This window comes from Gorilla gorilla, chromosome 10, assembly GCF_029281585.2.
Source record: "Gorilla gorilla gorilla isolate KB3781 chromosome 10, NHGRI_mGorGor1-v2.1_pri, whole genome shotgun sequence".
NCBI lineage: Eukaryota > Metazoa > Chordata > Mammalia > Primates > Hominidae > Gorilla > Gorilla gorilla.
In genome coordinates this window covers 145,157,853-145,176,833 of record NC_073234.2, presented here as the reverse complement: position 1 = coordinate 145,176,833, position 18,981 = coordinate 145,157,853, and the positions used below count along the sequence as shown (strand labels likewise).

The 18,981-nt window shown below is 43.0% G+C and overlaps 1 protein-coding gene across 1 annotated transcript in view; it reads left to right on the top strand.

The window, feature by feature from the left end:
- The window catches only part of TMEM132D (transmembrane protein 132D), an 825,211-nt gene that overhangs the window by 196,613 nt on the left and 609,617 nt on the right, over positions 1-18,981 (top strand). Inside the window, exon 2 of the mRNA XM_019039446.4 lies at positions 641-1,529. Within this exon, the coding sequence (XP_018894991.3) occupies positions 641-1,529 (889 nt within the window). The remainder of the gene's footprint in view (positions 1-640; positions 1,530-18,981) is intronic.

Here is an 18,981-nt window from a genome sequence, read left to right as displayed (position 1 = left end):
TCTCCCCTTAACTCCAGCTGGCGGCGGGTGTCCACTGTCCATGTGATTTTTGATGGTGCATCTGCGTGTATTTGTGCCCCAAGTCTGTTAGCATTTCCCATTGGACATGTCCTCAAATGCAGAACGTGCATATGGGTGGAACACAAAAGAATATGTCCAGGTGGAATGTGGACGTGGCATCGATCCAGGCGTTGAGGAAGTCATTCCTGTTTCCAATCTCAGTCTGTGTTGAGTCAATGGGACGGTGCCTCTCTGTCGATGGTAGCTTGTCTGTGACAGCTTTCTAACACTTGCTAATCTCTCCTTTGATCAGAAAAAGAGCAAGTCTTTACCATAACCCCATAAAAACACCATTACCACGAGTTGAAATTTTAAAACTTTATTTGAATTGTATTTATTTGCATGCTCAACTTTTTTATAGGTTAAATGATACTGGTTTTCTACTTAGGTTGGTGGCATTTATTTCTTCTGAAACAAATAATATGAAGCGAGTAGATTGGATTAAGAGGTTTGGATAAGGAATTGCATAATTGGCGCGAAGACAGGGTCCTCTGTTATGAAGGGGGCACGCAGATGTCTGAAATGCTGGTAACAGGACCTTAGCATTACTAACGCCTGCACTGCGATTCCCTCCCCACAGTGACGGAAGGTCGAGGGATCCTTGAGAGCATCCAGAGGTTTTCCTTGCTGCCCACCTACCTCCCCGTGACCTACCACATCAACAACGCGGACGTCTCCTTCTTCCTGAAGGAGGCCAACCAGGATATCATGAGGAACTCCAGCCTGCAGTCGCGGGTGGAGTCATTTCTGATTTACAAATCCAGGAGGCTGCCTGTTCTCAATGCCAGCTACGGGCCTTTCTCCATCGAGCAAGTGGTGCCCCAGGATTTAATGCTACCTTCCAACCCATTTGGATTCACCAACAAATTTTCTCTTAACTGGAAACTAAAAGCCCACATCCTGCGGGACAAAGTCTACCCGAGCCGGCCCAAAGTGCAGGTTCTGTTCCACATCGTGGGCAGAGACTGGGACGACCGCAGCGCCGGGGAGAAGCTGCCGTGCCTGAGGGTCTTTGCTTTCCGAGAGACCCGAGAGGTGCGGGGCAGCTGCCGGCTGCAGGGGGACCTGGGGCTGTGCGTGGCCGAGCTGGAGCTCCTGTCCAGCTGGTTCAGCCCCCCCACGGTGGTTGCCGGGAGGAAGAAGTCCGTGGACCAGCCGGAGGGGACCCCCGTGGAGCTCTACTACACCGTGCACCCAGGGGGTGAGAGAGGGGACTGCGTCAGGGAAGATGCGAGGAGAAGCCGTGGGATCCGGACAGGCCACAGTGACATCGATGAGTCCGGGCCCCCCTTGCAGAGGATCGGGAGCATCTTCCTTTATCAGACACACAGGAAACCTTCCCTGAGAGAACTGCGTCTGGACAACAGCGTGGCCATCCACTATATACCAAAGACCGTGAGGAAAGGGGACGTGCTGACTTTTCCTGTTTCCATCTCCAGAAATTCCACTGAAGATCGCTTCACGTTGAGGTAAGTCGTTTCCCAATGTCTGTCTGTACCCGCCCGTCGATCAGGTGGTGTTTTCCAGAAGCTGTTTGACCAGGAAAGCTGTGTTATCGCTCACCGAAGTAGAGCCGGCCTTCCCATTTTTACAAACTCCATCTGCACCGTGGAATACAGAGACCAGTCTGATCGTTCGGGGTTGTCAGTTGGGTTGTGAGAATATTCGTCTTAATAGATTTTCCAAGCCATTGATAGGGCAGCCGGGGGGCTGCTGATGGTACGCCTTTTCCCTTAGCTTAGGGTATTATCAGCAAGTTTTGGGAATGCTAAAATTATCCAAGAAGGCTTTTCAAAATTGGGAGAGTTAAATGCCTCACAGCTGAAATGAGACTGCAAATGAAATGGCAACAGTTGTCAGAAAGGACAGGGAACACGGTTTTGCCAACTCAAAATCTATTCCAGATATGTAAGTTCTAAGTATAATATGGTACCAACCTCAAAGTTATCATTTTGTTTCTCCCTGGAAATAGAACTTAGTGTTCAAAAAAATAAATGAGCATAATGTGTGAAGAATATACAGTAGAATTTGTTGAGTTTCTTATATAAGAACTTACCAAAGAGAAGACATTGAAAATAAGCTCTGTGTACTTTAGAATAAATATGGGCTGGTTTTCACTTTGGAATATAACGTATGAGAGAAGCTACTTGCCTAGGCTTGTCTGTATTTTCATTATATAGTTTTCGTTTTATTTTCAACACAGGCAAGTTTGATTACAACAGCTGTTTAGTAGAAGTGTTTTTGGGTTATTAAAAATGTCCTAGCACTGCTACATAACTCAACAATTTGACCTGATGTGCAATGTAATGAAATGTGTGTTATGACTCCTGAAATGAGGAGTGTAACTGTATGTAAGACATGTTTCATATGTGGGCTTATAAACTTCATCCAATAATGACCAGCTCTCTATTCCCCTTCATATGGGATTTATGGCTGCTTTTTCTAGCTTTTCTTTTCTTCTTTTCTTTTTTCTATTCTTTTCTTTCTCACTCTCTCTTTCTCCCTCCCCTCTCCCCTCCCCTTTCCTCCCCTCTCCCCTCCCCTTTCCTCCCCTCTCCCCTCCCCTCCCTTCCCCTCTCCCCTCCCCTCCCCCTCCCCTCCCCCTCCCCTCCCCTTCCCCTCCCCCTCCCCTCCCCTTCCCCTCCCCCTCCCCTCCGCTCTCCCCTCCCCTCTCCCCTCTCCCTCCCCTCCCCTCTCCCCTCCCCTCTCCCCTCTCCCTCCCCTCCCCTCTCCCCTCCCCTCTCCCCTCTCCCTCCCCTCCCCTCTCCCCTCCCCTCTCCCCTCTCCCTCCCCTCCCCTCTCCCCTCCCCTCTCCCCTCTCTCCTCCCCTCCCCTCTCCTCTCCCCTCCCCCTCCCCTCCCCTCTCCCCTCCCCCTCCCCTCCCCTCTCCCCTCCCCTCCCCTCCCTTCCCCTCCCCTCTCCTCCCTTCCCCTCCCCTCTCCCCTCCCCTCCCTTCCCCTCTCCCCTCCCTTCCCCTCTCCCCTCCCTTCCCCTCTCCCCTCCCTTCCCCTCTCCCCTCCCCTCTCCCCTCCCCTCTCCCCTCCCCTCTCCCCTCCCCTCTCCCCTCCCCTCTCCCCTCCCCTCTCCCCTCCCCTCTCCCTTCCCCTCTCCCCTCCCCTCCCTTCCCCTCTCCCCTCCCCTCCCTTCCCCTCTCCCCTCCCCTCCCTTCCCCTCTCCCCTCCCTTCCCCTCTCCCCTCCCTTCCCCTCTCCCCTCCCCTCCCCCTCTCCTCCCCTCTCCCCTCCCCTCCCCCTCTCCTCCCCTCTCCCCTCCCCTCTCCCCTCCCCTCTCCCCTCCCCTTTTTTCCTTTATGTTTAAAGGGTGGATGAGTTTAAGAAAATAAATCACCGTTTTGATTCTACCTTGCACATTTAAGTTTATTTGATTGTGACCTAGTATTAGAAATGCCCATTTTAACTAAAGAAACAGCACCTAATGGACATGCATTTAATGACTGAACTTGGCTAAGTCCTGGAAGGTAAAAACCCTTGGCCTGGCTGGACGTGCCATTCGCGGAATAGCTGCAGGGATTTAGGGTACAGGAACACATCTGTGCTGGCCAAGCCTTCATCAGCGTTCCCTTCCGTCCTTCTGGAAATCGGATCTAGATCCAGCTGGCCACAGGTCCTCAATGAGTTCTGCTAGCTTTGTGTTTTACTTTTCTGGGTTCAACAGTCTTACATAGTATTCTTTGTGAGGATGGCTGCTTACGTAGAGAAATATTTTGGTGGTGGAAACAAAAAGTTTGAATAGGGGAGCTTTGATCTTACACTGTTTCATACCGTCTGCCATTTTTTAGGTCCGCCAACGACTGACTTGATTTTCTGAACGCAGGATTAAACACTGCAATCCCATGAAGCTTTGACTCTCAGGAGATGATAGCTACATGCAGCGTGTGTGTGTGTGTGTGTGTGCGTGTGTAAGCAGTGATGTGTGTAGCATTGAATTTCACAAAAAGCTTTGTGTCTCATGACTTTATTACACACTAAACATATCCATTAGGGTCCAAGGGTGGCTTTTGTCTTTGGCAGTCTGTAACCAAACCAAGAGAAATTCACTATGTGTGGCTGCACAATATGAGGCTCCAAGTCTTGGCAAATTCACAAGCAAATGCATTTGAAGCTTCTAAATTTGGTGGCTCCACTCGCAGGTCAAAGTTTGGAAAATTTGGGAAGTACAGCAAAAGTATATTTGTTCAGAGCCCATCAATTAGAAATGTCAATTCAATTTGAAGAATCAGTTTTCCAGATGAGACAACAATGAAGGAAATGTTTCATGAATATCTGTTTACCTCGGTACGATGCCACACTGTTTCTTTAAGAGGTTGCATTAATAATGTGCTTGCTGCATACTTAAAACGCTCTGATTATGGATGAGTCTCATGTGTTTATGTAAACAGCCGGAGGTTAACTTGGACCTGGCAAGATTATTATCCTTTAGCTTGAATCCCTATAATTAGAAAATAATAAAACTGTATATCTTTTTAAATGAAGTCAATTTGACACTAATTTAGCATAGCTTCCAAATATTTAGAATTGGTTTGCGTCTGTTCTCTCTGGCCATCTGCTATAAATAACCCTCAAGGATCCAGCCAAGTATCCTTGGGTGCTTTTCTCCAAATTGTGACTGTGCAAATATGCATCATGCACATTTGCAAATCATGGACTGATGCAGCAGCTGCGGTTTGAGTTCTTTGTTGATAGCGACTGACCACCCACTGTACACCTCCCCGGCAGCGTGCCTGTGATCTCAGGGGCACTCAGGGGCATGCGACGGCTGAAGCACAGGAGTTAGCTTCTTTCTGTGTGTGTATTTGTATGCGTGTATATATGCGTGTGTGTTTCACTCTTTAAGAACAAGAAAACCCAGGTGGGGCTGTTTGTCATCTTACAACCTCTGTTCTACCCTGCTGCTTCTATCTTCTGAAGGTGACATCTGCAGGAAAAGAAAAGCAAAACGCTTTCTTTCATTCCTGAGACATCTAACGATCTCATTCAATCCCAGAAAATGTTTTCCTTCAAGTGAACAACTAAAGCATCCCACAGCACTGGAACCCTTTCTTCTATATTCTTCTAGCCACACATTCTCCTGTGTCCCTCCCCCACTGAGAGCAAGGCTCAGACGCATCCCAGTCTCTACTTACCTGCCATGGGCCTGGAGGAAGATAAGAACTGGGGCTCTTCTTTCACGCCCTCACCAGTTATTCTTTCGTTGCTTTTCACCACAGGGAGTCCGTTTCCAAAGAGCTCTGGTCTTCAGATCCAAATGGAAGGCTGGAACCCAGTAAAGGTGTAGCATTCCCTTGGTTACCTAACAGCCCAGAACAGTCAGCCGGGGGGCCTAGAACAGTGGAACAAGCTCAGAGAAGGGGCTATTCTTAAAGGCAGAGACATCCTTAAATTTCTTGAATGAATGAATGAATTGCTGATTATTAACAAATATGTGCACTTTGCTGAGGTCTCTGCAGTTTTAAATGCTCAAGAACTTGTTAAGCGCCATATGCCTAGCACTGTGATTGGCTTTAAGACCAGGTTGGAATGAGACCTTACTAAGCAGATATTCTTGCAAAGGTGAGGCTTAGAAAGGAGATAGCAAGAGAATAAAATACAAGTGTTTCACAAGGGGCAGAAGTGAGCCTGGCATTGATGAGGCTCAGACGATATTCTTTGGTGGTTTTGGTAGCCAGATATGCCGAAGACTTACAGCTTGTTAGGAAATAATACGGTGGTTTGAAATTGACCCTGTGAGCTTAATTCACTTGAATGATGTAACCTTTGAACCTGTGTTGGCCCAGAATAGGATTTCTTCTTATTCTGTTTCAGGTAAAATATGCCCTGGTGTATCCAGTGATATTCTAAGTTGCAGGTCATAAATCACACTCCAGCTAATTTAAGAAAAAAATAATAAATAAAACAGTTTACTGGATGGATATCATGGGACCCAGCTTGGCCATGCAGAGTCTGATGGAGGTTGGTGGCTGCGTGTGGACACAGCAGCCTCTCAGCAACTCTCTCCCGCCCTCACAGTGAATTCCTTCAATAGTTCCTCTGGTTATCCGCACACAAGCTGCAGAGACCTCCATGCAGCCCCTGCTGAATCACCTGTCTGCTAGCTGGCTGTGCCAGGGGTAGGAGAGGGACCAGATGCAGCTTCCATGAAGTAAAATGGTTCCTCGAATTACCCTTCATTAAGAATACATCCCATGAGATGAGGCATTTTCCTCTCGTGAAGACTGAGGCACTGTTAACAAAGAGGACAGATGTTGGTGTATTCAAATTATACCAATGTCCAGTGACCTGTGGTCTGTACCTGGGACTGTACTTCCCGTTGTTACCCTAGTGGGGATTGATAGAGCTGCTTGAAATAGAAGAGCGAGAGGCGGACAGGCTTTTAATTTCAGAACTGATATGACTTTACAAAAAACCTGTGAACGTATTGCAGTGTTCCCATATGTCCCCGCTGGTTTCCTCTTTTATTAATACCTTACATTTGTGTGCTGCATTTGTCCCAATTCACCAATATTGACACACGATTATTAGCTAAAGTCCATACTTTATTCAAATTTCCTTCGTTTTTATCTACTGCCCCCCTCGGCTGTCCCTGGATCCCATCCAGGAGACTGCATTACATATAGGGGTCATGTCTCCTGGAACTCCTGTTCAAAGAAAAACTTCAGCTGAATTAAATTCAATGGAGTTTAATTGAGCAATGAATGATTTGTGAATCAGGCAGCTCCCAGAATCAGCAGATTCAGAGAGACTGCAGGGGTGCCTCGTGGTCAGAACGCATTATTTATTTATTTATTTTTTATTTTTTTTGAGACGGAGTCTCACTCTGTCACCCAGGGTGGAGTGCAATGGCGTGGTCTCGGCTCACTGCAACCTCTGCCTCCCAGGTTCAAGCGATTCTCCTGCCCCAGCCTCCAAAGTAGCTGGGATTACAGGCTCACATCGCCATGCCTGGCTAATTTTTTGTATTTTTAGTAGAGACGGGGTTTCACCGTGTTAGCCAGGATGGTCTCGATCTCCTGACCGCGTGAGCTGCCCGCCTCGGCCTCCCAAAGTGCTGGGATTACAGGCGTGAGCCACTGTGCCCGGCCTAGAACACATTTATAGACCAAAAAAGTAAAGTGATGTACAGAAATCGGAAGTGAGGTACTGAAACAGCTGGATTGGTTACAGCTCAGTGTTTGCCTTATTTGAACACAGTTTGAACACTCAGCAGTCTATGACTGGTTGAAGTATGGCCACTGGGATTGGCCAAGACTCAGCCACTGTTACAGGCGCATACTCCGAAGTTAGGTTTTCAATCTTGTCTGCCTATTAAGCTAGGTTGCAGTTCATCCACAAGGACTCAAACATGGAAATAGAGTCCTTCTCAGGCCATATTTATTTTGCTTTAACACTCCTGTAGCTGTGACCATTTCTTAGACTTTCTTTGGTTTTGGTGGCTTTGACCATTTTGAGACTTACTGGTCAGCTGTTCTGAGGAATGTCCTTCAATTGGGATTTGTCTGATGCTCTTTCTCCTGATTGCACTGGGATCATGGGTTTGGGGGAGGAAAACCACAGAGGCAAAGTGCCATGTTTATCACATCGAGGGTGCGTACAGCCCATACGACTTGCTACTGTTGATGTTCACTTCCAGGGCTGAAGGCTGCTGTGAGACCCCAGTTCTCTTGCCTTTTTAGTTTAAAAGAATTTAAACAAGAGACACACAGCAAAGGAAATGCACCATAGAACAATGTATTGCAAAATAAAATATTTTGAAAGTTAAGTTTAGTATAGATAGTACACCAGAGAGAAGATTCAAGGCAGGCTGCTCCTAAGGATGAGACAGCAAAGACGGGCACTAGGGAGACTCCCTTTATGGGAGCCTTACGTGATTATTCATGAGCGGGTGGGAAGAGGTGTTACTAAGAAGCATGTCTGGGGGAGGTCCTCTGGGTGCACATGCGCAGTAGCTGTACAAGCTTGTTCATACGTCGCATGTCTCATTAGCCTCCGAAATCTCCACCCAGGGGTGTGTTTTTTTACTATTATAATAAGCAAAGAGTCTGCCTGAGGACAGGGAAAATCAAAATACGCATGCTCTCTACAGGGGAAATTCCCTACTGAAGATTGCTCTGCTCAATGAGCTTGACTACAGTGCTAATGGGGAGGTTTATTCTATTGATCGTAAGGTCCCAAGGTTGCCATATCCTGAGGACATGGTCGTTTCCTCGGCCACCTATCCCACCTCACCAGCACCGGGCTGGGGCTGGGTCTGTCAGGTTTCTCCACCGTAAAGTTACTTTTTTCCCATTCTCCCAAGGCTATGCTTTGGAAGGAAGTGCTTATGCCCAGCTCACAATTGTAAAGAGGGAAGTGATACTTCACCCCCTTGAGGGCAATATAGCTGCTTAAGTTATTTAGAATGCTGCAGGGGACATTTGCTTATTTTCCCTCGTTTATGTATTTATTCAATAATGTACTTATTTCAGTGAGAACACCTGGATATTTATTTTATACTTTGGGTTTAATCTAATATTATTTTATGAATTTTGTTGCTCAAATTTTCCCACTCTGGCTATTGAGAGCTCTTTCATTTGGCTCTAGTACAATGTAAAATAGTAATGGTGAGAAGGGCTTGTCACGCCTCATTCCTCTTCTTAGTGAGTAAGCATCTAGTTTCTCGACATTCAGTACGACATCACCTATAGGCTTTTTGTTCATGTTCTTTATGAAGTTGAGAAAGTTCTCTTTCCTTCTTAGTTTGCTAAGAGTTTTTTCTTTATCAAAACTTATTGTACATTTTGTCAAGTTTGTTTTTAAATTATATATTGTTAAGTTCCAGGATACATGTGCAGGATGTGCAGGTTTGTTACATAGGTTAACGTGTGCCGTGGTGGTTTGCTGCACTTGCCACCTAGGTACTAAGCCCAGCATGCATTAGTTCTTTTTCTTAATGCTCTCCCCCCACTGCCCTCCCCCGACAGGCCCCCGTGAATGTTGTTCCGCACTCTGTGTCCCTGTTTTCTCATTGTTCAGCTCCCACTTATAAGTGAGAACATGTGGTGTTTGGTTTTCTGTTCCTTTGTTAGTTTGCTAAGGATAATGGCTTCCGAGTCCATCCATGCCCCTGCAAAGGATATGCTCTCATTTCTTGTCACGGCTACATAGTATTCCATGGTGTCTATGTACCACATTTTCTTTATCCAGTCTATCATTGATGGGCATTTGGGTCTATTCCATGTCTTTGCTATTGTGAATAGTGTGAATAGTGCTGCAATGAACATACGCATGCATATATCTTTATAATAGAATGATTTATATTCCTTTGGGTATATACCCAGAATGGGAGAAAGTTTTTGCCATCTATCCATCTGACAAAGATCTAATATGCAGCATCTACAAGGAACTTAGGCAAATTTACAAGAAAAAACAAACGACCCCATTGAAAAGTGGGCAGTTTCTTTCCTATGCCGTTGACATAATCATATGATCTTTCTTCTTCAGCCTGTGAATGCAGTGAATGGATTATCCTGATTAGTTCTTGAACATGAAATCAGCCTTGTATACCTGGAATAAACTCCACTTGAGTGTGGTGTGTAATTCTTTTTATATATTGTTGGATTCAATTTGTTAATGCTTTGTTGAGAATTTTAATACTCATGTTACTGAGAGATACCAGTTTGCACTTTTGTTTTTTCTTGAATGTCTTCATATGGTTTTGGTAATACGGTTAGAACATCTTCCCTCTGCTTCTGCTTGCTCGGAGAGAGTGTGTAGAAATGGTATTATTTATATCTTAAATGTTCGTAAATTTTCACTGGTGAATCTGTCCGAGCCTGGTGATTTCATTTTTGGGGGAGTTAATAATTTACTCTTCTTTAATAGATAGGGCTATTCATGCTACGTATTTCTTTCTCCTTGTGTGAGTTTTGTTAGTTTGTGTCTTTCAAGGAATCCATCTATCTTAAATCCTAGTTATAAAATTTGTGGGTATAGAGTTAGCTGCTGTATTTCGTATTATTTTTTGAGAGGAGTTGTTTTGCTTTTGTTTTAATTTTTATTTTTAATTATAAATTGAAAGATTATAGTTGCATGTATGGGTAAAAAGTGATATTATGGTTTATGAATACAACGTGGAATACTTAGCTAATTAACATATTCATCACCTCAAATATTTACCATTTTTGTGGTGAGAACATTTGAAATTTAATATCTTAGCAATTTAAAATGTATACTGCATTATTACCTACTGTATTCCCCAGGGTGTGCAATATATCTCAAAGAAGAAAACTTACCTTTTAATTTATATAGGATCAGTAGTGATGACTCTTCTTTCATTTTTGTTATTGGTAATTTTTGTCTTCTCTTTATCCTTGTTAGCCTGAGTAGGATTTTATCAATTTTATTGATATTTTCAAAGAATTAACTTTTGGTTTTGTAGATTTTCTCTATTGCTTTTCTATTTTCAATTTAATTGATTTTTTTCTCTAATTTGTATAATTTCCTTCTGCTTGATTCAGGTATAATTTGTTCTTTAGGTGTCTACACTTAACACTAATTAATTTTAGATTAGGTTATTGATTTTAGATTTTCTTTTCTAATATATGTTTTTAATGCTATAAATATTTCTCTAAGCACTGCTTTTCTGCATCTCAAAATTGGGGGTAAGTTATATTTTCTTTTTAATTTAGTTTAAAATACTTTAAATTTTTTTTGAGACTTCTTTGATTCATATGTTATTGAGAAGTGTGTTTTTAATTAACAAAAATCTGTTGGACTTACCATCTATCTTTCTAGTATTGATTTCTAGTTTAATTACTACTGTGGCTTGAGAAAATACTTTGCATAATTTCTATTTTAAATATAAGTCTACGTGGCACAGAATGTAATCTTTCTTGGTAAATAAATATAAGGCTACATGGCACAGAATGTAGTCTTTCTTGTTAAATGTTTCATGTGATTTTGAGAAGAAAGTGTATTCTGCTTCTTTTGGATGGAATATTCCATAAATGTCAATTAGATCAAGTTGATTGATAGTGGGTTCAGGTCATCTACATCCTTACTGATTTTCTGCCTGTTTGATCTATCAGTTGCTCACAGAGGAGTGCTAAGTTCCCAACTATAATGGGGGATTGTTTATTTCTCCTTCAAGTTCTATCAGTGATTATCTCATATATTTTGTTGTGCATTTGTTAGATGCATACACATTTAGGATTGTTGTAACTTCTTGGATAATTAGCCCATTTGTCATTATGTAATGCTTCCTCTTTATCCCTGATAATTTTCCTTTTTGTAAAATCTGCTTTGTCTGGAATTTATGTAAATACTGAAGCTTTTATTTATTATCGTTAGCATGATCTTTCTCTCTCTTTACTTTTAACTCGTTAAAGTCTTTTGAGCTAAAGTGGAATTTCAGTACATATTATATAGGCAAATCATGTTTTTTAATCTACTTTGACAATATCTCTCTTTAATTGGTATATTTAGTCTGTTCACATTTAAATGCTTTTCATATAGTTAGATTAATATTGATCATGTTTTTAACTATTTTGTATTAATTTCATGTGTTCTTTGTTTTGTATCTGCCCCTTTTTCTGCCTGATTCCAGTATCTTATGTGATTACATTTGCTATCCTCTCTTGGTGTACTGATTCTACTTAAAATATTAATTGTTTCTCTAAAATTTTTAATATACATTTTTAACTAATCTGAGTCAATTTCATATAGCACTGTAATACTTCCCATGTAGCACAGGTAACTTACAACTGAGTTTTCCCGGTTACCCTCATGTCCTTTGCAGCATTGCTGTGATTCATCACTACTATTATTGCTTAAACAAACAGTATATGTTGATCAATTAAGAAAAAGAAAAAATTATTTTACCGTCATTTATTTCTTCCTTGAATGTATCTGTCTCTCCATATTTGGGAGTGGCACTTTGTCCTACAACCTCAGTTCTCCAATGAGTCTAAGAAAATGTAGTGCTTTTCAGTTTTTCCTCCTTTTTCTTGTAAGAATAATTGTGATGACTTCCAAGCCATGTACACATCAGAGCTGAAACCAGTAGTTCCCAGGACTGTGTTTCTTAACACCATTGTTTTGGAAGTTACAGAAACATGATTTGAATCAGTTTTAAGAAAAATGAGAATTTATTATAAGGGCATTGGTATGGCTCGTGAAGCCCTAGGACAGTATTGATCCCAACCTAGAACCCAGAAGCTAATTGGCTTAGAAGAAACTCATCCAATGCCCTAAATCAAAGGTGCAAGAAATAGGTAGAATTGAAGTTCAGATGTAAGAGGGAGTGTTATGTGAAATGTGACTGGAAGAATTGGGAGTCAGTTTACAAAGAGTCATGCTGCAGGCAGTTGGGGAGCATTTAGGTTTCGTGAGTTGGGACATGACATGCTTGTGTTCACTTAGAGAGGCAGGGAAGCCAATTCTAGGCTGACAGAATCTACATTTTCTTCTGAGAACTTGTATAATATTTAGAGTTAAACCATGTCTAGATTTTTGGTGCCCCATTTTTCTCAGCTATAAGAATATATTTTCTCTATATCTGATCAGGAATCAAGGTGCAATTCAGAAGCAGGAGCTTTTAAGTAAAAATAGTGGAATTGTGATATTTAAGTGCTGCCCCTGTTCCACGTTTTGCTAGAAGGTCACAATGTGACCTTGGAGAAGTCAGGCAACCCCCAAGGCTAAGTTTGAGTAGGGTTGGTTTGAGTAGAGTAGGTTTCTCAACCTCATACTGTTGACATTTGGATCAGATAATATTTTGTTGTGAGGATAGTCTGTGCATTGTAGGACATTGAGAAGCATCTCTGGCCTCTGACTACTAGATGCCTGTTAACTGCTACCACCCATTTGACGACTGAAAAATATGTCCAGATATTGCCAGATATCCCCAAAGGGACACAATAACCTCTGGTTAGAGAATCCTGGACTAGATTATGGTTGTGGGAGTAAATATTCATAGAGCAAATTCACCTCTTGCATAGAGGAAGGTTCTGCATTTGGATTTAAGGTGACATTGTATTGTCAATTTTTTCTTGGAAATTATTTAAATTGCACATATCGTTTAGTTTTCCATTCACTAGAAGGTCTGCTCCATAAGGCAGAAGACTTGATCTGTTTGCTGCTGTTTCTTCATTATCTAGTATAATACCTCACACACTACAGTCACTCATGAAATATTGGAAGGATGAGTGGATGTCATTGTCCCCATAATTCCACCCCACCTACTTTCCATTTAGCATTGGGTCAGAGACTAGGTTCTTTGGCTAGGCTCTACATGAAGCGGTGGTGTGGGTTTCAAGGCCATGTGTGGAAAATAACCCAGAGTCAAATGCAAGCACATTAAGGTGTTTGCACCATGAGAGGAGCTCAGGAACTGAGATGCACTGAGGTAGTTGTTTTCAATAGCAACAGCTCATTAGGACCATCTGACCCCAACCTTGGTCTGGGGTGAGGCCCTGGTTTCAGGGTTTTTAAAAAGCTCTCGCAGTGATTCTTATGTGCGGCTGGAGTTGAGAATCACTGGTTACATCTCTACCAACTCATTATTATGGAGATAAACTGATTAGGTAGTTTGGGAAAGTAGACATTTAAATAAACTATTTAAACTTCTCTCTCTCTCTCCTGTATGATTGATTCATGTAAGTAAATGCCTGTTTGTGAAAAATGCCACCATATAACCATATGGACAGCCTCTTTGCACACAGTTTCATGAATTCTCTTTTCAGGATGTTAATGCCCAGTGGCTCCAGCTCAAGGCCCTCTCCCTCAGTTGATTGCTGTGGCTCCTTTGGAGCTGTCAGATGTTTTTGGTCAAGGCTTATGGCTTCACACACATTTATGTGTCAAACAATGTGAGTGCTCTGATCCTCTTAGGGAAAGGGGAAGAGAGAGGAATGTAATAACAGTGAGTGCCTACCATTTTCCTGAATTTGTACTGGGTCTGTTTTCTGTGGTTTCATGTAATCTCCCTACAATGTCCTAACAGGTGGTTCATTGTTACTCAGCAATAGAAATTCACTCTGGCCAACTGGCAGGCTCTTGGGGGTTCCAGAGATGAGTAGAAAGGCTGGGAAGAAGATGCAGAGCCAAGCAGGACCCAAAACTGCTCCCTAGACCTCGGAAGCCTAAACTGAGTTTTGTAGCGAGGAGTGCCTATACCAACAAGCCTCTGCTGCAGCCCTAGATGCTCCTGTGAACATCTGTCCAGCCTCTGTCAGTGGCTCAAACTTCAGAGTGCTAGGAAAAAAATGTCCTCTGGTCAAGCTTAAGTCACATTTCATCCCCCTGGTTGTGCCAGAGGAAGAGAAAACAACCTAACTCTTCCAGTAACCCAGTTGGAAGTGGCTCCTGCATTCACCCTCCCACCAAGATCAACACCAATGTGGGACAACTACTACCCCTCCTCAGATAATTCAAGGAACTCTCAGGATGCAGGCATAGAACCTGGGTGACTAAAACATGACAGATGTTCACTGCAGACTCCTCAATGAACTATCCTCTCTATGGTAGAGATTAGGAAATTGACATTAATTTGTTCCCCCAAAAAAGGAGATTTGACATTTGTACCTGCATACATTCGACCTCACATTCCTCCTTTATATGCTTTGTGTAATGTTGCATGAGTATCCCTGAAGACCCCACTGTTCTTATGTTACATAAACTTCTGTTGCAAGTACAGAAGAGACAGGTGCCGTAGCTCAGTGCTGTGCCATCCACAAGGCCCCGGAGACTCTGCAGACTGATACAGACAGTACTCAGGACAACCTTGCAAGGAATTTGAGATAAACACATTTGAAAGGAGCAGTTTGCTCCTATTGAGTCATAGCCTATAACATCCGAGGAACCTTAAAGGAGTCTAGTGCAGTGAGATTTTTATACCCATTTGATTGAAAAACAGCTAGAAGGAAAAACCCGAAAAGCGTGTAGAAACATTTCATCCGCAGTCTTTTCAGTCCTCTGGGAGTTGAGATAGTGCCATTGATGGGGTCCTGTGGGAAGCAGAGTCTCAACCCTCATCTTCAAGTATTCACCTCTTGACGGAACATCCAAGAAATGTAGGAAGAGAGAAATCAATATGAATGGACGTGAACATAAATAGTATTACTGGCTCCATTGTGGCTTTAGGAAGTTCTCCCAGGGAGTGCTTGTGTGGGATTTGCTTTGGCGAAATGTGAGAGTAAAACACCTTTATCTGCCATTGTGTCCTTAGACTATGGGGTTCAGTCCAGCTGCTTTTATAAAAGGAATTTTTTTAAGAATGTTTAGTCTTTGTATTAGTGTGCTCTCATGCTGCTATAAAGAACTGCCCAAGACTGGGTAATTTATAAAGGAAAGAGGTTTAATTGACTCACAGTTCTGCAGGACTGGGGAGGCCTCAGGAAACCTATAATCATGGCAGAAGGGGAAGCAAACATCCTTCTTCACATGAAAGCTGGAAGGAGAAGTGCTGAGCAAAGGGGAAAAGCCCCTTATAAAACCATCAGATCTCATGAGAACTCACTCACTATCATGAGAATAGCAGCATGGCATGGGGGTAACCACCGCCATGATTCACTTACTCCCACCGGGTCCCTCTCACAACATGTGGGGATCATGGGAACTACAATTCAAGATCAGATTTGGGTGGGGACACAGCCAAACCATATCATTCCACCCCTGGCCTCTCCCAAATCTCATGTCCTCTCACTTCAAAACATAGTCATGCCTTCCCAACTGTGTCCCCCAAAGTCTTAACTCATTCTAGCTTTAACCCAGAAGTCCAAGTTCAAAGTTTCATCTGAGAAAAGGCAAGTCCTTTCTGCTTAGGAGCCTGTAAAATCGAAAGCAAGTTAGTTACTACCTAGATACAATGGAGGTACTGGCATTGGGTAAATACACCTGTTCCAAATGGGAGAAACTGGTCAAAACAAAGGAGCTACAGGCCCTATGTAAGTCCAAAATCCAATGAAGCGGTAATTAATCTTGAAGTTCCCACATAATGTACTTTGACTCCATGTCTTACATCCAGATCACACTGAGGAGCAAGAGGTGGGCTCCTATGGCCTTGGGTAGGTGCATTCCTGTGGCTTTGCAGGGTACACCCTCCTTTCCAGCTGCTTTCATGGGCTGGCATTGTGTCTGCAGCTTTTCAAGGCATGCGGCAGAAGCTGTTGGTGGTCTTCTTCTAGGGTCTGGGGGACAGTGGCCCTCTTCTCACAGCTCCTCTAGGCAGTACCCCAGTGGGGACTCTGTGTGGGGGCTTCAACACCACATTTCCTTCTGCACTGCCTTATCAGAGGTTCTCCATGAGGGCCCTGCCCCTGTAGCAGCATTCTGCCTGGACATCCAGGGATTTCCATACATCCTCTGAAATCTAGGCAGAGGTTCCCAAACCTCAATTCTTGACTTCTGTGCACCTGCAGGCTCAATACCATGTGGAATCTGCCAAGGTTTGGGGCTTTTACCCTCTGAAGCCATGGCCTGAGCTGTACCTTGGCCCCTTTTAGCCCTGGCTAGAGTGGCTGGAATGCAGTGTACCAATTCCCTAGGCTGCATACAGTAGGGGGGCCCTGGGCCCAGCCCAAGAAACCATTTTTTCCTCCTAGGCCTCCATGTATGTGTTCAGAAGGGCTACTGTGAAGGTCTCTGACATGGAGACATTTTTTCCCATTTTCTTGGTGATTAACATTTGGCTCCCCATTACTTAGGCAAATTTCTGGAGCCAGCTTAAATTTCTCCTCAGAAAATGGGTTTTTATTTTCTATTGTATCTTCAGGTCATTGATTTTCTGAATTTTTATGCTGTTTCCCTTTAAACATAAGTTCCAATTCAAGACCATATCTTCATGAATACATAAAACTGAATGCTTTTAACAGCACTCAAGTCACCTCTTGAACACGTTGCTGCTTAGAAATTTCTTCTTCCAGATACCCTAAATCATTTCAATCTCTCAATCCACAGATCTCTAGGGCAGGGAAAAACAGCCGCCAGTCTCTTTGCTAAAGCATTGCAAGAGTGACTTTTACTCCAGTTCCCAAAAAATTCCTCATCTCCATCTGAGACCACCTCTGCTTGGACTTCATTGTCCATATCACTGTCAGCATTTTGGTCAAAGGCATTCAATAAGGCTCTAGGAAGTTCCAAACTTTTCCACATATTCCTGTCTTCTGAGCCCTCCAACTCTTTAGGAAGTTCCAAACTTCCCAACATTTTCCTGTTCTTCTTCTGAGCCCTCCAAACATTTCCAATCTCTATCTGTTACCCAGATACAAAGTAGCTTCCACATTTTCAGATATCTTTATAGCAGCACCCCACTCTCTGTGGTGCCAATTTATTCTATTAGTCCATTCTCACACTGCTATAAAGAACTACCTGAGACAGGGTAATTTATAAAGGAAAGACGTTTAATTGACTCACAGTTCTGCAGGGCTGGGGAGGCCTCAGGAAACTTATAATCATGGTGGAAGGGGAAGCAAACATGTCTTCTTTCACATGATGGCAGGAAGGAAAAGTGCCAAGCAAAGGGGGAAACGCCCCTTATAAAACCATCAGATCTCATGAGAACTCACTCACTATCACTAGAAGAGAAGCATGGGAGTAACTACCCCCACGATTCAATTATCTCCCACTGGATCTTTCTGATGTTACATGGGGATTATGGAAACTATAATTCAGGATGAGATTTGGGTGGGGACACAGACAAACCATATCTGCCTTTTTTTGTTTAAATGGAATTTATTATTATTAGAATTATTTGGGGGATTTATAGACAGAAGAGGTTGCTTTGCAACTAAATTTCTTCATGGTCTTCTTTGGCTATGTCCACATCCAGTCACTGATGTTCACACTTTGTAACCTTGAGTTGACTTTTCATTTATGCAGGAGTAGCTCATCATAGCTTCACCCTGTACTATAGGTCTACCTGATAGTCTGCTTTTCAACAAGACTCAAAGCAACCAAGGGGAAAAGGCCCTTAGTTCCTTCTTGGGTCATCACTGCATCCAGTAGAATACTAATATGATGGCTAGTATGAATTCTGGTCTGCAAATTTGAGTGGGCAAGGATAGATGTGTGTTTGTGAGAGAACTCAGTCTCAGTCATCAGAGTTTAATTCGCCCCCATCTCAGGTACATTACTACATTCTGGGTTGATGAGGGGTTGGGAGTGGTGGAGGACTATATAGTGTCATGGCAAGGAGGAAGTGGGGTGGGCTTGGGTCCTACATGTCATCTGTCCATGTAGACTCATGGGAATGTCCACCCAGGTTGTAGATGGAATGTCTTCATATCCCCTCATCACATCCAGGTTTAATTTTCCTGTGTACCACTTCTGGGTTACTCTTAGGAATGCAGGGATCATGGGCTTGGTTTGGGAAATTTCATGAGATTGCTGAATGCAATAATGATAGCCAGCAGTCATTAAATATCTATTTGTGCCAAGCACTGTTCTAAGTGCTTAATTTTTTAAGCACATTTAATCCTCAAAACAATTCTATGATGTAGGTGCTATTATTACTTACATTTTTCAGAAGAGGCACAAACTGAAATACAAAAACGGTTAAACAACTGGCCAGAGGCCCTATAGTTTATAAGAGAATTTAATTTAAGATATTGAAAGCCTACCCTTTCTAACATGCAGCCCCAGAGCACATGTGTTGGAAAATTCATCTTCATAAATGTGAAATAGGAAGGCAGGCACTGATACTGCGAGATTCCTTTTTTATTTTTTTCTTTAAGAGCACTAAAGAGACTGAGCTAACTAAAATATTTTCTTTATTTAACATATATTTGTTGAAGATTAAGCTTGGTGCTGGGGATTACCAGTGAATAAAGCACGCTGCCAAGGCCTTTCCTGAGTGATTGATGCCGTAAGGATGAGCATGTGGTGTTTGCATTGGAGGGACAAGGTGCCAACTTAAGTCAGTGCTTCTG